At 39.7% G+C, this 18,295-nt stretch overlaps 1 protein-coding gene across 3 annotated transcripts in view; it reads right to left on the bottom strand.

The window, feature by feature from the left end:
* The window catches only part of KCNJ3 (potassium inwardly rectifying channel subfamily J member 3), a 116,044-nt gene that overhangs the window by 90,550 nt on the left and 7,199 nt on the right, over nucleotides 1-18,295 (bottom strand). For 2 of the 3 annotated variants that reach the window (XM_081929231.1, XM_081929230.1), the window contains exon 3: nucleotides 15,467-15,683. In XM_081929231.1, the coding sequence (XP_081785357.1) occupies nucleotides 15,467-15,683 (217 nt within the window). Of the gene's footprint in view, nucleotides 1-15,466; nucleotides 15,684-18,295 lie in introns of those variants that run through there. The other variant, XM_081929232.1, reaches the window with a different exon arrangement.

The following is an 18,295-nucleotide window of genomic DNA, read 5'->3' as shown; positions in this document are numbered from 1 at the left end:
TATTGCATACTGTAGATACTATTTGTCATCCACGTTAGAAAGAGAGGGAAAACAACCAATTCAGTTTTGTGTCAGGGATTGTAGCATTCTTTCCTCCTCTCTGCAATTTCTCCATCTCAATATAGTCATGTAAACATGTTGTTGTTGTGCTAGTGGTTTTATTTGAGACATACATTACACTGTTGACATTCTAATAGCAATTTTGAATTGCAACATGTTTTGTACATGATTGGCTTTAAGCAATAATGTAGAGGTCAGAATTTAAATATGGACAGTCACACGTCTCTATCATTGCGGCACTGAGAAAATAATGTAGCACATTGCGTATACATTCTGTGGCTTATTTAATATGTACTTTTTAAAGCAAGCTTTTAGTTAACTCAGCAAAATGAAAGAAAAATACTGACAGAGGTTATATGTACAGAATGTATACATGATTCTTTTGATTGCTATGAAAGTCTTTGGATAACTGCTAGGCACTTGTCTGCAACCATGCTGTATACAAATTATGATGCTGTTGTTCATCAAAGCACAGTTAAAACCATGAACAGATGTGGAATTGTACCTAATCTGTGCTAATGCTGATTTGTGCAAACGTAGTGCTAGCCATCGTTATCTCCCAAACTGAAAGCAAGGGTGGGATTGATACATAAGAAAAATTGGGGTAGGAAAGGACAGTAAAACTTATTGGGGTGATACTGGCTTGGCAATCAGGGAAGCCTACATGTTTCTTCATATGAAGGTTGCAATTCTATACACAATTAAGTTGCATAGATTTTATTAGCTTCAGCTGGATTTAAGCATTCAAAGTTTGTACAGGGTTGCAGACCAATTGTCTTGAGGGGATTTGGACTAAAATGCTGGAGCAGAGCGGGGGTGATCCTGACTGGAGAGCCAACAACGTTTTATTAATAAAAGCAAATTTAATGTCTTATGTTGCTTGTCTTTGTTAGTTTAGTAGGTTCATCTGTTCATATTATTTTCTGAAATAATATTGCTCCATTTTTTAAAAAAAATCCACACAGAACCACCTACAGATTCTAATTTGCACTTGAAATCAGTTAAGGATTCAGTAGCATTAGGGCACATAAAATATAAGTTTGATAGCTAGCATTTTAGGGAAGCAAAATGTGAAGACCTGAATGCAGTATAAAAGGCAGGTGGGATGATGCTGTATTGCCCAAAATTTCTGTCAAGAGCTCACCCACCATGAAACTGTATACAACCTGAAAAGTAAACACCTATTCACAATCAAAGAAATAAGAAGACTGTGCCGAAATATGGACTGAAGATATTTTCTTTTTCATCACGAACTTCATTGTGGGACAAGTGATTTAGGGCAAGAATGAAATGGCACATTATGTGTGTGGTACAACTTACTCATCCTCTGGCACTATTGCACTGTGTCTCTTCTCTGCCCACACTCCATGTGTGAACAGGGGAATGTGCAACATAGCTGGGTACTGTTGTCAGGAAAGCACACAACATGATGGTATCAAGATAGAAGGTATGCAACTTTTATTACACTTCCCAGACAGGGGAGAGAACCATCTTTGGGGTGCTATTTATTTCCCAGGGGGAAGTCCCAGGTTTCTCGTGTATAGTTCTCCTATTCATGCATTTGAAAATATTCAAGGTAGGAAGATTGTTTCGGGGTTTTTCTAATAGAATGAGTCCTAAACTAAATGCTGTAATGCAAGACACATAACAAGAATTGCTAGGCTCCTTTCTGGGAACTACTGAAGCCTGATATTCATTTCCCTTCCCTTCATGACCATCATACCTAGCCAGTGTTCAAGGATCATCTATGATTCAATGCAATGCATCCGTGCTTGCGCTCTCATTTTATTACCATTACCTAAAGGTTAACTTGCATCCTGGGCATCATTTACTATACAACCGTTCCTAAAGAAAATACAAATATCCTTGTTGCATAGGGAATATAGATCACAAGTGCTTAGTAAACTGGGAATTAACATCTTGCTTCAAGCACTTCTCAGATTTATGGATTCCACTGAGACCACAGTTTTCTGGATCACAGCACAAGCCAGTCCCTCTTGCTTATTGCTCTAGCACTTGCTCATGAAAACCCTGAAAGAGAAGTGAAGCTACAGCATGCACAGCCAATTTCATGCATCCCTCACAGTGAACAAATGAAGGTATAGTGTAAATGTACATACATAAATTTGGTAACTCATTGCAAACTCTATACAAACAGTAGCAATTTTTCTCTGCCTGTCCTTCCCCCATTACTCTGGTTGGTTGAGCACCAGTGCAACACACTCACTAAAGTAATGGAAAGCACGAACTGGCTTACTGGAATTCTAAAAGCAGCACAGCCTGGAAATAGAAATGTTCGTTTTTGTATCTTTCCCGTTTTTTAGCAGCACCAGTCCCCCCCCCTCTTTCTGTCTGCCTTTGACTCAAAAGCTCCACAGCTGATTACTGATAATAAAACTATGTCAGAACGCTATTACAACCAATAATATTCCTCATTCCTCTTTAAGCCTTTTCCAAGATTCCATATTAACTGAAGTGCCTTGTGCCAGAGAAGTTCCATTGCCCTGAACTAATGTTTCAGTCCGAAATGTTGGAAACAGCATGCTCAACTGCTTGGACCAATAGGAAGACACTGATCATCTACAAAAGCAGTCTATTCCTGATTCAAACTCATCTTCTAGCTCATGTACTTAATGACTACCTACTCACTTTTGTATAATTGTCAACAATGATCATTCACTTAAACTCTCAAAACACTGTTTTCAATTAACATTAGCATTGTCTATCATGGGACTGCTAGGTGCTCCAATCACACCACATGGCTGCTTAAACACCTTTCAAGCATCATCACCTCTTACTAACCAGTATTAAATTAAAACACTTCATACTAAGACCAACATTAGAATCCTGGGCAATTGCTCTTTGGGGCTGCAGAGCTCTTGCAACATTAAGTGGAATGCCACTAGCAGACAAACACAAACCACCTTGAAAAAAGAGAAAGTAATAGTAGTTCAAGCTTCCTCAACCTCAGCCCTCCAGATGTTTTGAGATTACAATTCCCATCATCCCTGACCAATGGTCCTGCTAGCTAGGGATCATGGGAGTTGCAGGCCAAAAACTTCTGGAGGGCTGAGGCTGAGGAAGCCTGGAGTAATTGAAGAACCTCTTTTAGACTTTTTGTGTGGAAGGGGGGGAATGAATTCTGGAAGCTTGGACTTGATGCCTGAGTAAGCATTGCCTTGTAGGAGGAAGAACAGTTGGATACAACCCTGGAGTAAACATTTTGAATACTTTGAATGACTTTTATATATACAACTGAGATGAAGGATTGGAAGTCCTCTTACTTTCTCTTTCTCTCATTCTTTTTACCTTTTTGTTATATTTTTCTTTTTTCCCACTTTGTTTTTGTTGTTATTATTGTCCTCTACTCTGGGTTAAGGAGGGGACTGCACACAGATTAAGGACCCTGTGTGAGAGGCATGGAAGGGATGATCTCCCTTAGGGTGGGAGGCTGGGAGAGGAAAAGGAAGTCTCTTTTTGTGTGAGACAGGAGTTAAGACTGCTAAAGAGAACTTTTTATTCTTCTCTTTCATTCATTCATTCTTTTTGTTGTTGCTTTTGTTTGGATTAGTGTTTTTTATTGTAATGTATTATGAAAAGCCTTAGTAAAATCTTATAAAAATAAAAACAAACAAACTTGCACACTGTGTAGCACTTACCAGTATGCGGATGTACTTAAGGATGTGCAATCCATATTCTAGTCAAATTAATGGCAAATCCCCTACTGGTGTCAAAAGGTCTGGACTGCAGTTCAAACAACACTCTTCATGGCTTGACCTCTTAGGATTTGTACACGTGTCTGGTGTGTGCATTTTAATAATCATGAGTTGATCATGCCAGAAGTTTAGGTGCTGGATATCTCCAAACTGCAAGTTAATTATGAAGAGTGGCCAGAACAGCAATTTAAAGCATCATCAAAGCAAGCTTAGCTCATAAGAATTTCATGACTACTAGCTTGCTTTCATGACCAAAGTCGTTAATGTCCAGCTTTCCACTTCAGCACAGCTTCATTCAAGGGTGAATTAGACCCTGAATAATTTGTAGTTTGTTCTCCCTTCTTATGTAAGCAGAAACCAATACTTCTTTCATTCTATAAACATATTTTTTTTCTGTTTTGAACGATGTTTTATTATTTCTATTTGCATGCTTCTTAGCTTTTTTAGAACATAACCAATATGGCAATTCAGTAAGCCGTCAACTTGCGCAGTCAAAACCCATTGGGTTCAATGGCAAGTGGGATTGCCAAAGTCGTTTTCCCTAGAATCTTGCACCTTTCCAATACTTTTTAATAAAAAGAAAGAAAAATTTGCTACGTGCGTAAAGCTAAATGTATGTAACTTGTTGGCTTAGTATATATACGAAGGCAACTCTTAATTATCTGTCGAAAAGACAATTGCCAATTGAATTCATAACTTTTAAATTTAGGAAAAGAGACCAATTCAAATTCCTGCACTGAATGCTAATGCATAATTCAATGAAAAGTAAACTAAATCCTTTAGCACTTTGGAAGACTACAAAAAAGAAACCAACAACAACCCACAAAAGCAAGCGAAAACTTGTGCCATAGAAGAGGTAACTAGAGGAAAGAGATCAGATGAATGGTATGCTTATTAAATTCTCCCTGCTTACTGTATCTAAGATAGCGGCCATGGTGAGAACATAAAGAAGGTAATCTCTAAGGCAGGGGTGGGGTGGGGTGGGGAACATGTAGCCCTCTGGATATTGTTTAATGATAGCCCCAGCTGACATGCTCAATGGTCAGGGATAAGGACAGTTGTCCTCTGAAGTGTTTGGAGGCCACAGGTTTCCACATTTCCTAAGGGGATACAGAAGCTAAGTCAATTCTGCAAAAGCAGAATTTATTTATTTAAAAACATATACACCACTTTTCACACAGGTATCAAAGTAGTGTACAATGTAAGATGTAAAATTATTTTTAAAAAAGAATAAAACACAGCACACAGAGAATCACTAAGCCGAAAAGCAAATCAGGATCAAGTTAATGTTTGGGCAGACAAAAATATTTTGAATTGCCAGGGACAGTATACTGCCAAGAATGCTCACCAGACCTCTGGAAGGAGCCTGTTCTATAACAGAAGTACTACCCTTGAGAATGTCCTCTCTCAGGTTGTCACCAGTTATGCCAAAGCAGGCCGTGACACCACTAAGAGATGGGGAGAATATTCTGGAGAGGGACTAGAGAATATCCCAGAATAACCCATACAATGTGTTCCTGGTGGATCATCTCTTTCAGAAGTACATTTTGTATTGGTTGAAGTATATATATATATATATATATATATATATATATATATATATATATATGCAGGTTTTGGTGTCCTCGGGTGTCTTCCCGTGTAAAAGTTGGGGTGTCTAGGCCTAGACACCCCAACTTTTACACGGGAAGACACCCGAGGACACCAAAACCTGCATTCCTGTACCCGTGAAAATCTACGAAAGCATATATATATATATATATATATATATATATATATATATATATATATATATCACAGGAATGGTTCAGCCCTCACATGTATTCCTGCATACACTCCCCAAGAGGTTTTTGCTGAAGTTATAATATGCATCCATTGTGAATATGTATTTACTCCTAAGTTTATGCCCTAACGATTATTATTATTGGGACATGGGTGGCGCTGTGGTCTAAACCACAGAGTCTACGGCTTGCTGATCAGAAGGTCAGCAGTTCGAATCCCTGCGATGGATGGGGTGAGCTCCCGTTCTTTGATCCCAGCTCCTGCCCACCTAGCATTCGAAAGCACTCCAAAGTGCAAGTAGATAAATAGGTACCGCACCGGCGGGAAGGTAAACAGCATTTCCATGCGCTGCTCTGGTTCGCCAGAAGCAGCTTAGTCATGCTGGCCACATGACCCAGAAGCTGTCTGCGGACAAACGCCGGCTCCCTCAGCCTATAGAGCGAGATGAGTGCTGAAACCCCAGAGTCATCTGCGACTGGACCTTACGGTCGGGGTACCATTGCCATTATTATTATTAATTAAATTTATATACCGCCCTATACCCGGAAGTCTCAGGACTGTTTACAGAACAAAATCAAGATATGAAAACACAAAATGCCTAACAAAAACAATAACCCTATAGCCCCCCAACCACATTTTTAAAGGGCATAGGATGCAAATCGGATCAAACAAAGACCTAGTTAAAAAGGAAGCTATCACACAAGAGGAATAAAGAAAGATCGATTTATTAAACATTTAATTAAAATTATATTAATTAAAAAATAGTGACAGAGTATACGGATGCTGCTTCAGAGAGCGTAATGATAATGAACAGAGGCTGCAAACATACAGCTTACACACTTGATCTAAAAGAATAAATAGGATCCCTATCTATCCCCCACCCCGGAAAAAAAACCCAGAGGCACAATGTATGGCATCTTTTCCACAGTGCCCACAATGAAAGTAAAGTGAGAAAGGGAGGGAGAGGGTACCCTTGATCTTGAAGCCTAATGGAACAGAAAGCCAGGAATCAGAAAGCCGAACAGTTGTCTGTACCAGCAACTCTACAGTGTCTATCCCACCCATTCTGTGCTCTGTGTACCAGCAAAAGCATATAGTCTTGTCCTCAAGAGTGAAAATGGGTCCCTTGTTGGAGCTTTGTAGGCTACCCAACCGTTGAAAATCTGGAGCTTCTGTACTATTTTGAGCCAACGTATTCTAATGGAAAAGAGGATGTGGGTCTTTTGGATGAGTAATCGTCATAACACCTTTATTTCTTTGTTTATTCCCTACGAGTTAGTGTCTATTCTATTTAACTGATTGAGTTGCGGTTAAAAAAAAAAAGGACACGATCATCCTCTATCAAATGCATAGTAAGACTTTTCAGTTTGAGCAAGTATTTATTTAGCAAACAAGGACAGGTGCAGGTGATTTTTTTATTATTTAAAAAAAAGTTTTATGATATCAGCAATTCAACAGTCTTGGAAGTTGGTGAACTATCAAAGCAGGAGTCTTATGGGGCCAGGACATGCTACAGTCTTTTTCTGGAGGTTTTCATCGCCCCTAGTGCCCCCGGCATGAAATATGCCAATCCCTGCTCACTCCCTGACCTTTCCAGCAGAACCTGGTAGCTGTCCTTGAACACACAAATGTGACATGGCAAATGCAGAGGCAAGCTACCAGGCCTGCCAGTATATTGCCTATGGCGCTCTCAGTCTCTCCCACTCACCCTGGTGAAACCATTTTAATACAGATCTGCGATGAACTATTCTTTTTCCGACGTGACAAGTACAGTCTAAGTTCTGTTTGCAGAAAACAAGGCTAAAGGTGTTCTTGAAATAACATTAAGAACACTTTCAGAGAGCATTAAGAATGAATCCATGAAGCATTTTCCTTTGAGGTTTCTCTATATTTCAAATTCTCATTAGCTAGGAACATGTAATACGTTCTGTAGCTTATCACTGTGTTGCAGGGTAACGCTGCAGTTTTATTAGGCTACCAACAACAGATAAGCAGGCAAAAGGCTTCCAACGTATCATTTCTGCCTATAATAGCATTTGATAGTTTTGTCGCACCCAGATTAAATGTATTATTTTTAAAACGCCGAGGATTTATTTATTTTTTGCCTCTGCTTCAAAGCTTAGACAACAAGATTGTTGTTATTTAAAATGCTTTCATGAAACTTATTACTTTTTGTTTTAGGATAGGTATTGCAATTTTAAAAGCATACAAATAATAGTTGAATAACATCTGCATACTCCTCTCCGTGTAAAGAATTAATAAAATAAGCACAAAGTACTTGCATGAATCCCTTCTGAGGCAGCTGAGGAAATTTACAACATGAAACTTACTTGCAGCTTTCTTTAAATAAGCCCAAAATACTGCTGATTTGTATTTTTAGTGCCCTTTGTAGATATAAACTTCTGTCAAATATTAGCATATATATTAACAATGTTTCCAGAACAGCTGAAAAACTCATAAAATTAAGAAAACAGATTTAAAAGAGACAGCTTCTGTGTTTTCAAAAGTTTTAATCAACTTTTTTTTTTTTTTTACTGGACTAAATATCACCATCAACAGCATGCTATATTAATGACAATATATTTGCCTTTCCAAAAAGCAGAATGGGGAAAAGGGTCATAGAAACAGAACATACTTTTGCCTACAATAAAAAGCTTTCCTAGTACTAAGGAATCACCAGAATTAATGAACAAAACTAAACACTTTGGCCTCTGCACATGGCTCTCTGCAAATCATAGTTTGCAAACCACGAACTACCGTATCTCTCCCCCTGCCCACCTATCTTTTCTGGAGCATTTTTTCCTCTTCCCCTCATCAAATCATAGTTTCTCACTATATGTATACTGACGAAAACCATGGTTAGTACAAACTATGTCTCCCTCACAACCAGAGATTGAAACCATGTTTGAGGGAAAGCTGGCTTTCACTATCCATGGTTAGGGAAATCCATACCACACAAAGTTACTTGTGGCAGAAAGCCAGGACTGTCCCTGAACTGAGCTTTTTGCATCTAAGCTGCATATGCAATAGGTGTTTATTGGAACTGTACGCATTTGCAATACATTCAAGATAGTATAGACTTCCAACATGCACCTCCTACGAAACACATATACAAACAAAACATGGTAGAAGTGAGCTTAGAGAGTGAATAGGGGGTGGAAAAAAAATCAGAGCTAGGATGCCACCTAAAGCTCTTAGTTCTCACTCCTGAGCACCACACACAATTTCTATTTTAGGGATTTTGTTTTTCTCTGCAATGCTCCGATGTCTTGGGAAAAACAGGGAGTGTTTAACAAGAGAAGCCTTGCCTGTTGACTTGATCATAAAATAATCTGTGTGTGTGTGTGCTTCTGAAGTGGGGGAAACGGAATATTTAAGCCTCATGCTCATTATACAATTTTGCAAGTAGCTTACCCAAGCAAAATGTATCCTAAAAGCTTAGTACAAGCAGGCAGGTATTGGATTTCCATTTAAATTCAATAAGCTTTAGAAATGGAAACATGAAGACCTCTTCTGTTTATTTTGACACATTAGCCCTAGTGAATGCTCAGGATTAAGATCTTAATGAGAACCAGGAAGGGGCAGCATGGATCAAGTGGTACCTTTGGAGAGCTCTTCACAAATGAAAGGAAGAAAAACACAACTCTTGGATGTGGCACTTTTATTACCTCTGTATTGATCAATCGCTCCTGAGGCTGACTCTATGCACAAGTCAATTTTATATAAACAGAGGGCAACTTCACAGCACTGTACTTAAAATAACATTGCATCATGACTACCTCACAAAGCAATCCTACTGAGCTGGGTCGCTGGCAGGGCAAGATTTAGGTCTGATGAGGCCCTAAGCTACTGAAGGTAATGGGGCCCTTTATATGTCCAGCTGTCCTTTATCAACAACAAATTGTCACTGTTTTTGTGTTGAATATATGCTATATGGTAATTTATGGACCTAAAGCCATTTGCACATAACAGATAGGAGCCTACACAACACAAAACATTGCTGCTGTATGTAGGTTTTATTTTAATTGTTTTTTATCTTATATTTTGGAAATGCACATCCAGGTGTTTGTGTTTTCCCTTTAAAAAAAATTTTGGGGCCCCAAGAGAGTGAGGCCCTCAGCTACAGCTTGTTTAGCTTATACGTAAATCCAGCACTGGTTGCTGGTAGGAAAGAAGCTAAGTGAGAGGGTCAGCTTGTCACCAGTTTTCTTATTTTCCCTCCCAATAGTCCCAAGATGTATTCTAGGAATGTGTCAGGGAATCAGGGTGCCTTTGGACCCAGAAGATCCCATGACACACCCCAGAATGCTGCCTTTTCAACCCCTCTTCCATTGGAGCACCAACAGTTGTTGAGGGTTTTTACAGCTGCAATAAGGCAGTCCCTATACAGTAGTACCTCAGGTTAAGTACTTAATTCGTTCCGGAGGTTCGTACTTAACCTGAAACTGTTCTTAACCTGAAGCACCACTTTAGCTAATGGGGCCTCTTGCTGCTGCCACGCTGCCGGAGCACAATTTCTGTTCTCATCCTGAAGCAAAGTTCTTAACCCGAGGTACTATTTCTGGGTTAGCGGAGCCTGTAACCTGAAGTGTATGTAACCTGAAGCGTATGTAACCCGAGGTACCACTGTATACAGTACTGACCTACTGCTGTGCCCATGGATTCCGGCCCCTCTGTCCTCAAAATCCTATGGCTGCTGGCAGACCTGCCAGAGCCCTAGATTTCAGCTATTAATGTCTTATCATTTTCCCCATAACATTTTATCGTGACCTGTATGCTAATATCGTGACCTGTACAGGAACATGAAGGGAAGGGTGGACAAACAGAATGAGAAGCAGACAATGCGTGACAACAAATATGGATTGGATCTGGGGTAAGATTTTTCTCAGTTACTATGCATTATTATTATAGTTGCAACCCAGCAACTTAAATCTTTACCTCTGGTGATTAAGAATTGCCTCCAGGTGATCGGTGAGGAAGCAGAGATTTTATTTTATTTATTTATTTTGCAACAGTTGCCTCTCTTTTTCTATCCCTCCTTTTCAATTATCAGTGTTACATTCATTGAATAAGTGAGCAGCCTGGCTAGTAAAAATGTTTGTGAATGAGTAACTCTTACGGACTTTATTTGAAAATTTCTTTTGTTCATTGAATAACCCCATGCTCGGGGCAAACAATTGAAATGTAACATAAACTGGCTAAGGTTTTAAAAGACTTCTGAATTATAATCCAGCGATATTTTAGGAATGAATTAGAAAGAAAATTATCCCATTCCCAAAAACCTTAAGAGCTACTTTGTAGATCATTGTTCCATGCATTTTACATTTTGCTTTAAGGCACTATGCTTCAGTATCATCTAAATAACCAATAATGCTAACCAGTAACTGCACTGAATTATTATTTTTTGTATGTTTCAGGAAGTCTGCGGTATTGATGCAGTAGTGCTTTGAATTCAATGCTATATTCTCAATACTGACATAATAAATAAGTATAAGACTATTTTAGGATTAATTTGCAAATTTAGGATGTGACATAAAGGGCTATGGAAGTCCTGCACACTTTGCTCCAAATACCTTTGTGTGATAATCCATTGTTCATCACATGGTTCAGGCCTAGCTCTTAATTTTAGCACCAGACAAATGGGTGCAAAAAAAACCACCCTACATGTAAAAATTAGTTTGCTTTCTTGGGATAGGCCTCTGCCAAGGCTGTAAGATAACTGTAAATGTTAAGCGCATGAAATTTGGAAGAATTGTTTACTACTATGCAGGTGACAATGTCCTACAATGACTACACTGTACATCTACTTCTGTATAATTTCTGCAACAAAAAGTGCTCAGGAGGTGTAATTGAAACCCCAAATATCTGGATCAGGGTTTAAAGGCACTGACCTGGTCGATGTAAGAACACATCTATATTACATCAATATTTCACTTTCCCACCAAGGATCTCAAGGTTGCATACATAGTTTCCCTCTGTCCCATCTCTAGTTTATCCTTATTAACAATCCTGAGAGGTATGTCAAGTTTAGAGACTGTGACTCACCCAAGATTAACTGTGGTCTAACCCACAGAGCCTCTTGGGCTTGCCGATCATAAGGTTGGCAGTTCAAATCTGCGCAACAGGGTGAGCTCCCGTTGCTCTGTCCCAGCTTCTGCCAACCTAGCAGTTTGCATGCCAGACCGAGTAGATAAATAGGTACCACCGTGGCAGGAAGGTAAACAGCATTTCCGTACACTCTGGTTTCCATCACGGTGTTCCATTGCGCCAGAAGTGGTTTAGTCATGCTGGCCACATGGCCCGGAAAAACTGTCTGCAGACAAACGCCAGCTCCCTCAGCCTCAAAGCGGAGACAAATGCCGCAATCCCATAGTCAGATTTGACTGGACTTAACTGTCCAAGGGTCCTTTACCAATCTTAGAAGCTGAGATATGAAAGCAAGGAGCAAAATGGCACCTTAAACCTAGGTTATGGGTGCAACAACGGCACACTTTTTTTATAAGACGAATACAAAGTTGAAAATGAATAGACTGCACCTAAAATATTATGTTCATTTTTCACATGCTTTAGTCCTTCCCCTGCTCACCCCCCTAATATTCTTAAGAGGGTCTCTTCTCCAGTCTTCAGAGAGTAGCTGGAAGTGGGGAGGCAGAAAAAGGCGGTTCTGTCCTTCCACTCTGCAGTTTTAATCTGAAATCTTAGTACTGCGCTCAGAGCTCAGAAACTGCTTGCGCTAATGAAATTCCCAGTTGCAAAATGCGCCTAGAACAATGGGAGTTTTGAACACTGTCCTTTACCCTTTACCTTTACTCAGTGAATTTCATGGCTGAGTGGGTTTCTGAACCTGAGACTCCCAGATCCAAGTCCAACACTCTAACCACTACACCACACTGGCATGGTGACTTACGCTTCGTTAGGCTACAACCTAAACCTTGGACTTACTACTTACAACCTAAACCCGTTGACTTACTACTGAGTAGACATGCTACTGAAATACACATAGCACATCAAAACTAGAATACGAATCAATCTGGCTAACCTGATTCAAAAGTACACACTCATACCCTGCTCACACACAAAAACAATTCTCCCTACAGCCAACCAAAGACAACCAACCACACCCTAAGCCACCGACAACCTCTCTCACCACCAAGGAAACACAACAAGTGAATAGCAAGAGAACCCATTCAAGTTATGCTGACACTACCCCCACCCCAAGTAGAATGATAGAAGCATAACCACCCAACTCCACCCCACTCACCATTCCCCCTCCCCCTCTTCTTTTTTCTTCTTCCTAATTGTTTAAACCAATTCATGAACCAAGAACTTCTACATTGACCACTAATAATGAAACATATGTTGTAGATATTTTTCCACATTTATTACGCTAACTTTGTGATATATAAATGACAAGAGAAAACTTGGTTTACTTATTTGCATAACATTATTCTTGTTTATAAAACTCAATAAAACAAAACAAAACTAGAATCACAAATCTGAAATAATGAAAACTGCTTCATACCTTTTAATACAGTGGTGGACAACCCCTGGCCTTCTAAATGTTGCTGGAATAGGAGTCCCATAATCTCAGACCACTGGTCATTCCCTAACAAGGAACTATTTAGTGCAGCTGATCCCAATCATGTCCTTAGCTGCCTGAGGTCACATATGACATCAGGTGGTCATGGTTTGGGGAAAACAGCCTCATAGGCTAGGATTCCCACGGCTGATTTAAAGGTTGCTTAAATACAGATTCCTTAAGTTTTAAATTATCAACTCTCCATAACCCCTATTTTGGAAACAGCCACCCAATGACGCCTTTGTTACAAAGCCTTTTAGAACCTAAAAATCAGATTTATTTAATATACTGTAATTAATGTTAGGACTGTGATGCACTTCAAACTGACTTACAAATTTAAGTCATATGTACAAATGTGAATAAACTATTCAAACTGACTCATTTCTGCTACTTACAGCATTTGCTAGAAAACATAACTACTGGGAGACTGAAATTTACTACTCTCCTCCAACATTGTCTTCTGCTAACTTGTTTTTTACAATCTGGTTTAGGTTGCTTTGCTACCCAAACTAAAGAGTGAAATCCTCTATGTGTACAATCAGAAAAAGCCCACATTTCATAGGGGCTTATTACCAGGAAAGTGTATAGGCTTACAGACACTGTTTTATGATGTTTTCATATCCATACCAGGTCCACTCTGAGAAATGGCTCAATGGGATGACAACCACTCCCACCTTGAAACTGCCCAACAATATTCATGACTATAAATCAGGATTTCCTTGGTGACAACTGCAACTGTTAAACACTATCATTGTCAAGACATTTAAAGGATGCTTGGTCTCCACGCTCAAAGGAAGGAAATGGCAAAGCTCACGACTATTCTGGGGCAAGCAGTTCATCAAGGTATCAGAATGCCTACTATATTTACTGCTAAAATTAACTTTCCAAGCCTTCTTGGTTTAATGAATGTACACTGAATGAACCCACATTGTAATTTGGATTTAGCTTCCTTACCTATATATCACTTGCCATTTCTCTTCTCTGAAACATATTCAATAAAATCAATCTGTAGCACAGAAACCCGATGTATACGTCTTCTGCATGCAATCAGTTTCCGTTTTCGTCCCTGTCAACTTACAGTGCCATCCCTTTCTCCATTAGATTTATTAATAGCTGCCTTTTATTCTACACTCAACTTCAATTCTCCAGCTACAATTGCTAATAATCATACCAATGAGTTTTCTGAGCTCTAGCAGTTTCGCCTTTCATTTCCACTACGGTCTGCATTGTTTTATCCTACTATCAAAAGGTGAACAGGGATACAAAACAAGCAACATCCTAACCCACCAAAGTAAGCGGGACTGGTGCGGCCCTCACAACTCTGGATTTCGACTGAAACAAAACACACAGAATAACTGGAAGAGCTCATTCACTGTACTAGCATAAACATATTTAACACACTAGGAAGCAAGTGAGAATAGACGAAACAGAGGGTAAGAAGCACTAACAGGCTCTAAACTGTTCCCCTTGATCAGAGCAGGATATAGCTTGGAGGAATAAGCACGTATCTGTAGTAATATGCTTTGCATAAACTTTCTCTAGCACTGGAACCCACTCCTTTGCTCCCTGCAAGGTTGGTGTAAGGAGATCCAGAGCTAACTACTGCAGATAATTTGAAGGTTGTACGTGTACCCAAAATTAATCCGTATCTGCTACAGTGAATGCAAAAGATTATTATTCCTTACATCCTCCAGCCAAATTTCACAAAGTGAGGCTAATTAATTACTTGCAAGAAAAATCCTAGTCCACCTTTCATCATATGACACCAGAGCAGGTTACAGTACAATAAAACCACCTGGACATAAGTTTCTAAAAACAGATTTAAAATGCAACACAACATTTTAAACACTCAGAGGACCACAACTTGGGACTCCTCACTTGTAGCAGCAATAAAATCCCTAATTAATATTACTGAAGGGGTGGGGCTCAATTCTACAACCCCTGCACAATTACAATTCAGCTCTGACCTATATTTGTGGTTTTGTAATCTGTATTCTGATCTGAAGTCTCCATAGGAGTGTTTCTGGAATATGGAGGACTGCACACGAAAATACTGGAATTAGAATTCCTATGAATTCCCCTCACCTGCCCAGGGCAGATATATCCGGAACCTATTATCCTGCTATGTCTAGGATTTGGGGAGGCAGGCAAAGCAAATCCAAAGCATCAACTCAGTTACTCATGTACAACCTACTGTGTGTTAATGCAATATCAACATTAAGAAATAACCTTTTGTTTTATTTGTCTTTAGTGCCAAGGTAGGGAGGAATAATATTTGAAACTAAACACAAACATGTGGTTTGAGCGACTTTGAGATCACTGTACTCACCAGTTGTTTCCACGATGCCCTCTAGGATGACAACAATCTCAAATTGTTCCGTCTGCATGCTTCGTTGAGAAAGGTCATAGAAGGGGCTTTTGGAATCTATCACATGGCAGATTGTAAGTGGCGAAACAAGGAAAAGTTGGTCTGCCCCTGTGCTAAAACCTACATCCAGTTCAAGTTGATCGAGGGGGAGAAATTCACCCTCAGGCGTTTGCCGAGACTATATAAAACATGAAGAAAGAGAGAGAGAGAGAGAAATCACAAGCTAATACAGTGAGTTTAAAGAGAGTGACAGCAAGTCATATCCTTGCCAACAATTCCCGCTATCAATCATCCGAGAGAAAATCCAAACAAAAAGATCATGCAGAAATGCTGTTTTTAAAGGGAGGAGGGAAGGAGCCAAACATTACAGAACATGCATGAATTATTTATAAATACATCTTACTATAATTAAACGTTCAGCAGCTCATGAGCTTGGAGAATTGTTGGGTGTCATACTGTGGTTGCTAAAACAAGCGAAAGAAAAGTGTGTACATCCTTTTTAGTTGTGTCACTGTAGGACAAGAGTCAATAGCAATTTTTTCTGCATTTCTGTATGAACCAGCCCAGTATCTGCATTATTGGGGAGGATTCCTTGAATGGTTCTGGATCTTGAACATTTGTGTCAGTGTGTGACTGAATGAAACTGTTCCACCATTTTGTGTTCTATTTGGTTGCTATGAAATGGTTCCTTCTTGCTTCAGGTGCTCTCTACCACAGGAGAGTTAAAAGTTCAGAGGGGAAGTAGAGCACAGGAAGGTCAAAAGTTTCCTGGTGGACGCTTTGCAAAGAAGGGTCAAGGCATCACAACCTAGGAACCTTGCAGTTAATGGGAAATAGAAACTATTGCCTTTCTGATTGGCAACATCCCTAAAATGTTGGCAGGAAAAATAAAAATACTGTCAAGCTAGAAGATAAGGAAATAGGGGAAATTAGTCATGGAATGAGAAAATTGAAGAGCTGCAAGACAGAGAAAGGCCTGAAATCCTAAAAAAGGGTTAGATAGTAGTGCTGGGCAGGAAAGAGCCAAGAGAAGACCACAAGAGAGACTTGGAAGGTGAACGTTAACAGTCTAGAATGGGTATAGCTGGATGCATCTACCTTTGTTTATTTTTACTATTATTATTTGAGGGTGTGTGCTGAAGGACTTCTTAAAACCCTTGACCAATCTCTGAAGTTATTCAGACTAAGAACTTGTTGTCCGTTTTCTTTCAGTTCTTTTTATATTCAATTATTATATTAATTTGTCTTTTTTTTTAAAGGACGCGGCATGCTTTACATGGTGCTACACCATGTTATTCTCACTATAATGTTGTGAATAAGTTAGGCTGAAAGTTGTTGAAATGCCTAAGAATATTCAGTGACTATGATACAGTGAGAAGTTGAACCCTGAGGAAATACTCTATCCACCACATGCCACACTTTCTATCCTTGTGAATGTTTCTATTCATTCCAATATTGCTTCTATTTCTTCCGACATCTAGTGCTATCAGGCAGCAACTGTATTCAGAAACATTTGCTACCCTTTCTTGGACATAAACTACACTTAACATGCAGCAGTATAAGCAGACATTATTAATTAGGCAGATGCTTTCGGCCATGGGTAGGCAAACTAAGGCCCGGGGCCAGATGTGGCCCAATCGCCTTCTAAATGCGGCCCACGGACGGTCTGGGAATCAGCGTGTTTTTACATGAGTAAAATGTGTCCTTTTATTTAAAATGCATCTCTGGGTTATTCGAGGGGCCTGCCTGGTGTTTTTACATGAGTAGAATGTGTGCTTTTATTTAAAATGCACCTCTAGGTTATTTGTGGGGCATAGGAATTTGTTCATTCCCCCCCCAAAAAAATATAGTCCGTCCCCCCACAAGGTCTGAGGGACAGTAGACCGGCCCCCTGCTGAAAAAGTTTGCTGACCCATGTCTTTGGCCAAACATACTGCTATGCGTGAAATATTTTAAAACAGCAGCTCTAAAACTACAGGCAACTCCCCATGTGTGATTGGAACCACTGGCGCATGCACCATTTTCGAAACTACAAGGCAGGGGCAGGAAAGGGTGGGCTTTAGCACGTCCCAGTTATGTGTACAGTGCCGTGGAACCTCCGTGTAAATGAGGAGTTGCTTGTAGTTCATATCAGCTGATCAAATACATGGGGTTGTATTGGGCTAAGTCACACTCAGAGTTGTTCCACTAAAATCAATGGTGCATGGAAAAGGCTGCAATTGAACCACCACCATCCATATGCCAGGCTGCAAAAGGGTTTAGATTGAGCACAGAAGTCCCTACCACTGGATCCTGAATGGCTCTTACAGCCAATGTGGGCCTGATCATTATGCCAGACTAGAGCTGGCACAGGGATCTGGCCCCATCCACCTGCTCCCAGCAACCTATCCACAAGGAAGCAGAAATGGTGAACTTAGGACTGCTCTGTCGTACTCTGAATATGACATATTTGGATACAACCCAACTATTTTCATTAATATCATTCCTGGGAAACTTAGTTTCTTTCTTTCCACATTGTTTCCTTAACTTCAAGGGAAACGCCACCAAATTGAACGACAACAGAGTGTGAACATTGCCGTATCCTTGCCTGGCCCTATTTATTTCACAAGGGTGTGAATAAGAGAACCCACCAATTAAAGCCACTCCTGAATTGCAGATTGGGAATAAATTTTAGAACACATAAATATGTTTTAGAATAAAATAGAACTAACCCCACTGCAATGCTCCATCTCCCTGTATGCAATTCATAGCTGTCAATGTTTTCCTTTTTTTAAGGGACATTTCCTTATT

Source organism: Podarcis melisellensis (genome assembly GCF_964234715.1).
Source record: "Podarcis melisellensis genome assembly, chromosome: 1".
Lineage (NCBI taxonomy): Eukaryota > Metazoa > Chordata > Lepidosauria > Squamata > Lacertidae > Podarcis > Podarcis melisellensis.
The sequence above is the reverse complement of the archived record's forward strand: the minus strand, read 5'-3'. Positions and strand labels throughout refer to the sequence as shown.